At 54.6% G+C, this 11,197-nt stretch overlaps 1 protein-coding gene across 9 annotated transcripts in view; it reads right to left on the reverse strand.

Moving 5' to 3' along the window:
* Positions 1–10,842, reverse strand: part of TOM1L2 (target of myb1 like 2 membrane trafficking protein) — an 83,578-nt gene extending 72,736 nt beyond the window's left edge. For all 9 annotated transcript variants that reach the window (XR_003792089.1, XR_003792088.1, XR_003792091.1 and 6 more), the window contains exon 1: positions 10,724–10,842. Coding sequence is in view for 6 of the 9 variants with exons in the window: in XM_029213268.1 (XP_029069101.1) it covers positions 10,724–10,775 (52 nt within the window). In the remaining 3 variants the exon portion in view is untranslated. The remainder of the gene's footprint in view (positions 1–10,723) is intronic.
* Between the last annotated feature and the right edge of the window lie 355 nt (positions 10,843–11,197).

Genomic DNA, 11,197 nt, shown 5'->3' on the forward strand with positions numbered 1-11,197 from the left:
GCGGTGCGGCCTGCCCGCCAGCAGGGCCCAGTGCACTGGCCATGCGTCCCAGCACCGGCCCGGCAGGACCAGGAGGGAGGGCTGGGTGCAGGTGGGGGGAATGGCCCGGCCCTCGGGGGCTCCCGGGGGACTTGGGGAACCAGCGCCACGAGGCGCCCTTCTCTCACGCAAATTCATCTGGCATTAATCCGAAGTAACATAAAAATAACGAAAATAAACAAGGAGAGTGAAATCAAAGCCAGGTTATTCTAGCTGGATCCTGTTGCCTCCCTAAGGCCCCGGCCGAGGCCACCCCCCACCGAGTTAGAACAGGGAGCAGGCAAGCTGGGGCACGAGACCCTCAGAGCACTGACTCAGTGTGACTGCCCGCCAGTCCCTGGTGGTCGGCGGCCCACTCCCGGGGGAGCGCCCCCAGCTGCCGGGCACACCACCCACCTTTGGGCCTTTCCTCCGCCCTGGCCCCCACGTACGGCTCTCTGCTCTGCCTCTCCAGCTCCTCCCGAGAGGCAGGCTCGATGCCACCTTACTCAGACGCCCCCCGATCCCAGGGTCACCATGGTCCTCGCCGCAGGTGTCCCAATCACTCCCCGGAACTTTCTTCACGTGTCCATCCTGGCACAGATCCAACTGTGGAGGGAGCCTCTGAGCTGAGGGAAGGGCGCCTCGTGGCGCTGGCTCCCCAACTCTCCCGGGAGCTTAATAATACACCCCAAAAAGTATGCAACCTCTTCACACCCTTCAGGATGACTGCTATCAAAAAACCAGAACATAAAGTATCAGCGAGGATGTGGAGAAACTGGAACCCTCGTGCACCGTGAGTGGGGGTGGGAAATGGGGCAGCCACTATGGAAACAGTACGGAGGTTCCTAAAAAAACTAAAAATACAACTACCACATGACCATATGAGACAGCAATTCTACTGCTGGGTATATACTCGAAAGAATTGAAAGCAGGATCTTAAAGAGAAATCTGTACATCATGTTCACAGCAGCATTAATCACGACAGCCAAAACGTGGAAGCAACCCAAGTGTCCAAAGATAGATGTGTGGATACACAAAACATGGCCTATACGTACAATGGAGTACTATTCAGCCTTAAAAAGAAAGGAGAGGGCTTCCCTGGTGGCGCAGTGGTTGAGAGTCCGCCTGCTGATGCAGGGGACGCAGATTCGTGCCCTGGTCCGGGAGGATCCCACGTGCTGCGGAGCGGCTGGGCCCGTGAGCCATGGCCGCTGAGCCTGCGCGTCCGGAGCCTGTGCTCCGCAATGGGAGAGGCCACAGCAGTGAGAGGCCCGTGTGCCACAAAAAAAAAGAAGAAAGATTCTTTTCACCTGCTCCAACATGGGTGAATCTTAAAGACGTTCTGCTGAGTAAAATTAGCAAGTCACAAAAAGACAAATACTGTCTGATTCCACCTATATGAGGTTCCTGGAGTCGTCAAATTCATAGAGACAGAAAGTAGAAGGGGGGTGCCAGGGGCTGGGGGAGGGAGAATAGGAGTTACTGTTTAATGGGGACAGTGTCGGATTTACAAGATGTAAAGAGTTCTAGAGATGATGATGGTGATGGCTGAACAACCAGGTGAATGGACTTAATGCCACTCAACTGTTCACTGAGAAATGGTGAAGATGGTGAATTTTGTGTTATGTATATTTTACCATAATTTTTTTTTAAGTATGCAGAGAGTTCTTCTGTGCCCTTGAGGCTGAGTTATGGAGGCTAAAGGTCTGAAGAAAAACTGAAAGCTGCTTTGATTTAGGCCTTAAGCTTCAGGCGTGGAAATGAAGTTGTTCAACTCGCCCTCATCACAGGAGTTAACGGTCGGACATGACCTTTCCAGAGTCACACAGCAAATCAGCAGCGGGGCGCCGGCCAGCCCCGGCCCTCCTGAGTCCTGTCTGGGAGCAGCTCCTCTGTTCTGGACGGAAGCCAGAAAGAGCAGGAAAAACAGAAGAGCAAAGGGGAGTTTATGAGCTAACTTTATCAACCACCAAACCGGGAACTAAATAGTCCCATGTGATTAGACTAAACGTGGTTAACTTTGAAACAAAACAAAAGTTTTCATCTTCGTGAGCTGGAGTCATTCATGATGTGACGGACTTACCCTGAAAACCAAGTAAGGTGTTTTCCCGTGTCTTGTGAGCTAAGCTAGCAAATTCTCAAACCTGAAGAGGGGGTCACAGGAACACCCCCAATTTACAGCCAGCTGGTCAGAGGTGCTGGTGTCTGAAGTGCGGCGGTCTCGTGGGGCTGAGCCGTTTCCCTGCGGTCCTGCAACAACCCCAGGCAGGCAGGCAGGTCGAAGTGAATCGAATCGGATTGGATCGGGGATTCCAGTTGGTGGCAGAATTGGCTAGCGTCCAGAAAAAACCCACACATTTGGTGTCAGAAGTGTTGTCGGGGTAGGGACTGCCCTTGGCAGTCCAGTGGTTAGGGCTCCGTGCTTCCACTGCAGGGGGCACGGGTTCCATCCCTGGTCGGGGAACTAAGATCCCGCATGCTGCGCTGTGTAGCCAAAACCCCCCCCCAAAAAAAAACAAACAAAAAGAATTGTTGGGGTAGAAACAGCACAGACCTAGCCTATCTGGGCCTCAGTTTCCTCAACGGTAGTGGTGAGGGGTTTGGACCAAATGCCACGAAGGCCCTTCCAGCCAGAATTCAGTGGTTCCTGGAATCGCTGGTTGAAGCTTCCGGAGTTAACTCCGCCTTCCGACACCAGGCAGCACCCTCCCCAGGCCGTGTTTCCCACAGTGACAACGCCACGCCGGGAGCCCGTGCGGCAGAGAACGTAACAGCATCGCTTCCGGGCCCTGGCCTTGTTCCCAGCTCTCAGAGGCCCAGTTCCCTGAGAGAAGGGACCAGGCTCTCCATCAACCTCCACTTTAAACCAAAACCTCAAACAGAATTTTGGACGCGCCCCCCAGACTACAAGGCCCGCGCTTCAGTCCTGATTAAAACAGCAGCTGGCGATGCCTGAAAAGCAAGCTGGCCACTCGGAGAACCTGGCGTCTATTCATCCCTCTTCCTCCTCCTGACACTGTGGATCCAAAGCACATCCGAAGAGAAAGGAAAATCCACAGTGAGAGTCTTAGTGCACTGCCTCTCACCGAACTCTCCGGAAACAGGGGTGACAAGGACACTCTGCACTGACTCGCACTGGAACCGGGTGAACAGCGAGTAATGCTAAGGCCGATCTGAACTTGAGACGACTATTTCCAGATTTTCAGCCACAAGTGCATCTACTCAACTCCACAGACAACTCCGGTTGAGTGGGTAAGCGCCCTGGCTCTGGAGCCCACAGGCCTGGTGCAAGTCCCTGCGCTGCCACTTGTTACCCCAGGCCTCCGGGAGGGACCCACCTGCTGACCCTCAGTCTCCTTCTCTACCAGACGTGAGTGACTGCGCCTGCCTCGCGGGGCTGCTGCCTGTGGGGCCCTCAGCCGGCACCTGGTGAGGAGTGAGGCCGACCAGCACAGCCAGCGTCACCCTGCCTGTCCTCAGGGCACGTGTCAGACTCTTCTGAGAATCAGGGCAGGACACCAGAGGCACAGGCAACAAGAGAAAAAACAGATACACTGGGTTTCATCAAAGGACCCAAGCAACAGAGTAAAGAGGCAATATTTTCTCCCCCTGGGGAGAAAATCTAATATCTAATAAGAGGTCAATATCCAACATATAGAGAGAATTCCTAAAACTCAACAACAAAACCAACCTGATTAAAAAATGTGCAAAGGATGTGAGTAGACATTTCTCCAAAGATACACAAATGGCCAATCAGCACATGAAAAGATGCTCGGTATCAACTCAAAACTACAGTGAGAAAACACTTCACAGCCATTAGGATGGCTACTATAAAAAAATAAATAAATGACAAGTTTTGGGGAGAATGTGAAGAAACTGGAACCCTCTGCACAGCTAGTGGGGATGTAAAACGGTACAGCTGCTGTGGAAAAGAGCATGGCGGTTCTCCCTCCAAATACTGAAAACAGAATGACCACATGACCCAGTAATTCCACCTCTGGGTTTATATCCAAAAGAATTGAATGCAGGGACACGAACACAAACATGGGATATTTGCACACCCATGTTCACAGCAGCAGTATTCACGACCGCCCAAAGGTAGAAGCAACTCAAAGGTGGATGAATAGATACACAAAATGTGTTCTATACACACAATGGAGTTATTACTCAGCCTTAAAAAGAAAGGAGGGCTTCCCTGGTGGTGCAGTGGTTGAGAGTCCGCCTGCCGATGCAGGGGACATGGGTTTGTGCCCCGGTCCGGGAAGATCCCACATGCCGCGGAGCGGCTGGGCCCGTGAGCCATGGCCACTGAGCCTGCGTGTCCGGAGCCTGTGCTCCGCAACGGGAGAGGCCACAGCAGTAAGAGGCCCGCGTACCGCAAAAAAAAATAAAAAAAAAAAGAAAGGAAAGGAAACTCTGACACCTGCTCCAACATGGGTGAATCTTGCTGAGTGAAACAAGCCAGGCATAGAAGGACAAGCACTGCATGACTCCATTCACGTGAGGCCCCTGGAGTCGTGAGATTCATAGAAAGTAGAAGGGTCGGGGTGTGGGGGGGGTCAGGGCCTGGGGGGAGAGGAGGGGAGTTAGTGCTTAATGGGGACAGAGTTTCAGTTGGGCAAGATGAGAAAAGCTCTGGAAATGGATGCTGGTGATGGTTGCACGACAAAGTGAATGTACTGAATGCCACTGAACATTCTGAAACGGTCAGAATGGTAAATTTTCTGCTATGTGTGTTTTTCTACAATTTTTAAAAAGTAAATAAACAGGTACAAATAAAAACGAGTGCCCTCATGGAAGACGAGTCTAGAAGGTGTGTGGGAAATACTATAACATAGTAACACATTTTGCTTTTACATAGTGTCTCAGTGATCGCCTTAAGGACCCTGTGAGAAGCGACGGAGCAGCATTTTTGTCACACACACCCTTCCCCGTGTCCAGTCAGTGGACCCACCTGCAGGCAGCTGCTCACAGAGGCAGAGACGGGGCTGTCTCCAGCCAAAACACAGTGCCCGTGGTGGAAAAGAACAAGCAGGCAAAGGGCACCTAGAAGGCTCTGGAACTCACAGTGGATCAGCGAAGGCCACCTCTTGTCTACAGGCTCCAGGCCAGGCTTGCCGTCTACGGGGCAACAGGACGAAGCCCTGGAGCTCAGGCCCTGGGTGTGGAGCACGGCTCAGCCCTGGGCAAGTTGCTTAACTCCTCTAAGCCTCCGGTCCTCACCTGTAAAATGGACATGACACCCCTGACTTCATGGAGTTTCCTGAGAAAAAAATGTTGAATGAGATAACGTTTGTACAGCACTTCGCAGGGTGTCTGGCACGTGGTGAAGGGCCAGTAAATGATGGCTATTATTTTTAGCTTTGAAAGATGCTAAAAAAATAATAACATTGATAGAAAGGAACCTTTGGAGTGAGTAACTGTGCAGAGCAGACTGTACCACGTGCTGTGAAGGTCACGGGGAAACAGAAGGTACACATCCTGCCCTGAGGAAGATAAGGCAATAAACAGGACAGGACGCAAGACAAACAACAGGAAACAGCACGGCAGGAGGAGGCAACAGTATGTTGGCTGTGCTGGGGACCCACACACGTTCTCTCCGCTAGTCTTCACAAACCCTGGAGGGTGAGGGCAGAGCCAAGTGAATGCCTCGGATAACACACACGGTGAGTTCAGAGAAGAGACAGCACCACAAACAGGCTGGTCTAGGAAGGCTGCCTGGAGGAGGAGGCAAGTGCTGACGGCCAGCAGGCTTCAGGACTGGATGGAGAAGATCGGAAATTCTTCTAGGCCAGGAGGGTTGGAGGGAGCACTGAAATACGCACCAAGGCTGAGGCTGGTTTTTATCAGGCCCTTCTCCTGGCCATAACAAGCTGAGTCACCAAAAAAAGTCTGAACGTTCTTTCTTTCTTTTCAGACTAGTAGGTTAGCCTAAAAATTCTGAGTGACTTATCTGCTAGGTCAAGAGCAACAGTGCTTAACCGATGCCCCTCTGGGCACTGTGTTTATACCTCCTTCATCAGCTGACATCCACCCCCCAAAAAAGCAGGCGTACCACCCAGAAATATGCTAAGAGCACTTACACAACACTGCATCTCCAAAGCTTGAGAAAACAGAGGGTCAAATACACAAGCACTCTACTTATTTTACTTATTCTGTGAAATGAGAAGAGTCTCAAAGAGTTTGTAAGAAAGCACAGTATGGTGACTTTCCCCCTTTGCATTTGCGTGTATGTTTCAAGCTTTCTACACGGGTCTGCACTGTTTCTTAACAGCACAGTTTTATGGGGCCGTTAATAGCCCCATAGCGCCCCCTAAGCAGGGCAGCCCTCCCGCCAAGCCCTATGAGCCATCCTCTCAGCTCCTGTCCTTGTGAGCGGGAAGCAGGGGGGCAGGGAGCGGGCCGGCGCTCTATAACCATCCAGGCAGTTAAGGGCAGATGCTCTCAGAACCCCACACTTCTTCCCGTGCTCCGTCCACCCACCTCAGCACCCCTCATCTCTACTGGGGGCTTCCAGGAAGGGCCCAACCCCGGACCTCGGGGAACTGGCACGGCGTGTGCTGATTCCCCCGTCAGACCCCTTTTCTGCACACAAGGGGGCTCTGATGGTCAGAGAGGAATGGCCTTTTGGGGGCTGCCAAGGGGAAATGTCCCCGGCTCTGTAATGACAGCTGTGCCACTCCCCTCCCTACAAATCACCCATGGCTCCCCAGTGCCACCAATGAAAGAGGCCAAACCATGCGGCCTACATTCGAAGCCTCGTCAGTCAGGCCTGATGTCTGCCCACCTGGCCCCCCACCGCTCCCCAGGCTGGCGTTACCACCACCCCTCCACACCCAGCCTTCGCTCAGAGCGCCCTCCGAGCCTCCTCTCCACTCCTACGTGAGCTGAATCCCACCCCCTGAGGGCTGGGTTCCTCCTGCCCCCGAGGTGCCCCTCCTCACCTGCCCCCCAGGGCAGCAGCTCCAGAGCCAGAATGCTGGGACGCTGGGTTGCAACTCCAGCTCCCTCGCTGCTAGCTGTGTGACCCTCTCACTGCCTCCGGGTCCCTGTCCGCAAAGTGGAAATAATAACAGTACCTCACTCACAGTGTTGTTCTAAGAATTAAAGGACTGCAAGATACACAAAGCACCTACTGCAGTCGCCGACACACGGTAACACAGTACGCAATTTTAAAAAAGCAAAACCTTTAACTAGGGACTTCCCTGGTGGCGCAGTGGTTAAGAATCTGCCTGCCAATGCAGGGGACACGGGTTCGGTCGCTGGTCCAGGAAGATCCCACATGCCGCGGAGCAACTAAGCCCGCACACAAACAACTACTGAGTCTACACTCTAGAGCCCGCGAGCCACAACTACTGAAGCCCGCGCGCAACAACTAGTGAAGCCCATGCGCCAAGAGCCCGTGCTCCGCAACAAGAGAAGCCACTGCAATGAGAAGCCCACGCACTGCAACAAAGAGTAGCCCCCGCTCGCTGCAGCTAGAGAAAGCCCACGTGCAGCAATGAAGACCCAACGCAGCCAAAAATAATAAATAAAATTAAATTTTTTAAAAAAACAAAAAACCTTTAACTGTTATTACTGCTGCTGGAGGTGACCCCTCTGTCCTCCATTACCTTACTTTGTTTATCTGTCCAATCTTGGGCCAACACTTTCTGTCTTACCTGATTTAGGTCCCTGTCTTAGCTCCTTTACTGGACTGAACGTCCTGGTAAGCGTTTCGCTTGGTATACAAGAGAGGCGATACAGAGCCCCTGAATGCATGAAGCTCCAGGAGGCAGTTCAGACCCCACACCATCCAATCCACGGGCACAAGCCCTGCAGCAGAGAAGCGCTGGTCCTCCTGCTACCAGCCTGCCCCCAATACTCTGGGTGCAATTAACGAACTACTCACCAATCTTTTCATCTAAATGAATCCAAACTTCACTCCTGGAAAAGGACGATCTGAAAACGTTTTCCAGCCAACACAAGGAGAGCCGTGCACGTCTGCAGAGCACCATGGACCTGGCTCGGGGACTCCGCATATGCGACAGCCATTAGGACAGGACCATTTGAAACTCGTTTCAGAGGAGAGAGTCGGACGGCACGAGGAAGCACTCCGCCTTCCTCCACGCTTCTCGGCCCTCACACTGCGGCCTGTCCTAGCTCTGAGCCGTGCCCTCCACTTGGGAGCCACCTTCCAGGACCACGGGCAGCGTGGATGCAGGGAAGGCACGTAACCACATCAGATGGAGCTTAGCCGCCGCCTTGCGACGGGCAGACCACGCGTTTGACCGAACAAGGCCAGGGAGCTCGAGTGAGGCCAGGCACAAGGCGGGGTAATCACGGCTCTACGAATCCCCGGACGGTGAGCCTGAGGCTCTGCAGCTCAGGACACCTTGGTGGGTGCGTTACCGCTACAGAAGGGCCCCTCCGAGCAGCTTTTTAATGTCTGTATCCTGGGGCCTGGTACCCAATACGCACTCAAAACGCCTGCTGAAATGGACTGAGGGAATGGTTTAGGCAGAAGCCGCAGTGGCTGCTGAGTGAGGAAAATGAGGTCCAGAGAGACTAACAGCTGTGGTCAGCTACAGAACGTGGCCTTTGATGCCACCCACCCAGGACGGGGCTCCATCCTGGGCCCAAACCCAACTTGCCCCTGTTCCCCACAGCCACCTCTGCTCCACGCGGACTGGGGACCACTGAGGTGCTCACGCCCCCTGCCCGCCTCCTCCACCTGTCCCCAGGCACAGGGGGCCTCTTCTCTGCCGGTGCAGTTCCCACCCATCCTCACCAATGGCCCTCAGACTCCAAGACGCCAGGCGCAGGCCGCAGCTCCTCTGGGCGCAGTGGCGTCCTGACGGCACTCACGGTGCCCACGAGGCAACTGAGCACCGGCACTGCGTGGCCTCCTGTCGGTCGACATTGTCCCACGCATCTCTGTTCCCTCTCCTGACCCCCTCAACCCCTTGAGCACAGGGATGGCTATGAAATCCCAGCTCCGTCTGACCGGCTGAGCCATCCTTCCACCTCGCTGAGCCTCAGTTTCCTCATCTCTAAAGTGGGAAGGACAAGAGAGCTTACTTCGCAGCGCAGCCGTAAGGAGCAAGGGATGGCTGCGGAACTGCTTCGCGTGAGGTATACCTCTGCGCGTAATCATTAGCTTTGTCGCTGTTGCTTTATTTCTGCACCCCCTCCCTCCCACCAACCCCCTAGCACATACTTTTAAAAGAACACTAACAGCACGTCACAACAGCACAGAAGACACATTAGAAACTCACTCTGGCCTCTAGTCAGTTATCTGAACTGAGCTGTGAAATTACCGAGGTCTGGCCTGCTGGCTAACTGGCAATGAGGAGGCTCCATCCTCTTCATGGTCAAGTGTTTTGTCCACGGGACGGTGGACGCGGGGCCTGATCACAGATGGGCCCGCTGTCCCACACCGCCTCTCCAGTGTGGGGATGAATCAATCTCCGGCCCCCACCAAGCAAACTAAGGCTCAGAAGGGCCGCACAATTTTCTCGGGTCCCGCAGCTGAATCGGGCGAAGCAAAATTCAACTCAGGTCTTCCTGAGAGAAGCATCATGCTCCTTCCCCTTGCTATACACCTGTACGTCCCTTATGTTTGTATGTTTTAAATTCCCCTTTAACTTATACCCCTCATCAACTACCTTGGCATTTCAAAGGTAGTAACAGAGTCTCCTACTGTAAAGCAGACAGAAAAGAAAAAGAAAAAAATTCCCCAAGTTGACTGGCTCCCTCTCATAGCTGACTGGAATTCAATACCCAACTGAGAAATGAGTTTCTGGAACATGGATGCAGTGAAAGAGCAGCTGAGGAAGAAGAACGGGGGTGGGAGCCTCGAGAAAGGTGGGGAAACACTCTCCAGGGCCCATCACCCCTTATCAGAGACGCTACACCACAGAGAAAAGAAAGGCTCCCAAATGCCAGTTAGCCAACGGGAGAGGCCTCAATAATTTCACAGGCCCCACTAAAGGCTGAAAAGTAAGCTGGAAATTTATAAGTAAAGCAGGAAATAAATCACTACAGCCTAATCCAGCCAAGCCCATAAGGACTCCAAAGGTCCGTGCTCACGAAAGACATTTCACCAGTCCTTCCACCAACCAGGAGGAACCCAGTTTTAAAAGAAACCAATCAACATTCTAGACTGATCACACTTGGCATGAGCGCCCACCTTGGGTGAAAAGGCACGTTGCTTTTTCTGTAAGAAAATTCCATAGGGCGGGCCCTCTGGTGGTCCTTCACCTGCACCTCGGGCTTTCCGAGCCCCCCACAGGATTAGAACTGCCGAGTAACCCTCTATCTGCCACCGAAGGGTTCACCGCTGGCAGACTCAAGAGCGCAGGGGAGCGACAGTCACCGTGCAGACAGCAGCACCACGGCCATCAGGACCCCCGCCTCTGACAGACGGAACTCCAGACCCGACAGGGCAGCGACTCGGACAAGGTCACGGGGAGAGTCGGCGGCAAGGCTCCCCGGCCGGGGCTCCGGTCGTTAGCCGGCACGGCCGCCCCCGCCCCCGACAGCCTCCCCAGGAGCGCGCCCGGCCTCCCGCTCCCCGCCGAGGGCGGCTCCGCCGGGCGGGCCCAGGGCAGGGAGCCCGCTGGGAAAGCGGCGGCCGGGCCGGGGCGGAGGACTGGGCCCCGAAGCGCAGGGACGCGCGGAGCACCGCCCAGGCCTCGGGGCGCCGCCGTGGGGGCCTTACCGAGGCACTGCCCCACCGGCGTGCTGAACGGGTTCCCCAGGAGGAACTCCATCTTGGTCGGACGGCTCGGTAGCAGCCCGCGCGCGTCAGCCGCCGGGTCTCCGCGTCCCCAGCGGCGTTCCCTGCCTGACTGACACTTGCCCCGGCCCCACCCTCGGGAACGCCGGTGCCTGCCCCTGGCCCCGCCCCTCCGGCGTCTATTGGGCGATGGCTGCCCTGCCCTCTTCCGATTGGCCCCTACAGCTCCTTCCGCGAAGTCACGCCCATCCCGCGGCGTCCGATTGGGCGGGGCGGTGACCTAGGTCACAGGAATCTCCGTCACCTCCCCTGGCCCGCCTCCCAACGCGAGTCTGTGTATTTTGATTCATTTATGTATTGGTCAATCCAGGGAGTCCTTAATATTATTGGACAAGAGTCGAGTCAGTCACTCAAGAGGGGGCGGGGGCAGGGCGGAGCTAGTAAGTTCCTCTCCCT

The sequence above is a fragment of the Monodon monoceros genome, unplaced genomic scaffold, assembly GCF_005190385.1.
Source record: "Monodon monoceros isolate NGI ecotype Baffin Bay Population unplaced genomic scaffold, NGI_Narwhal_1 Super_Scaffold_9, whole genome shotgun sequence".
NCBI lineage: Eukaryota > Metazoa > Chordata > Mammalia > Artiodactyla > Monodontidae > Monodon > Monodon monoceros.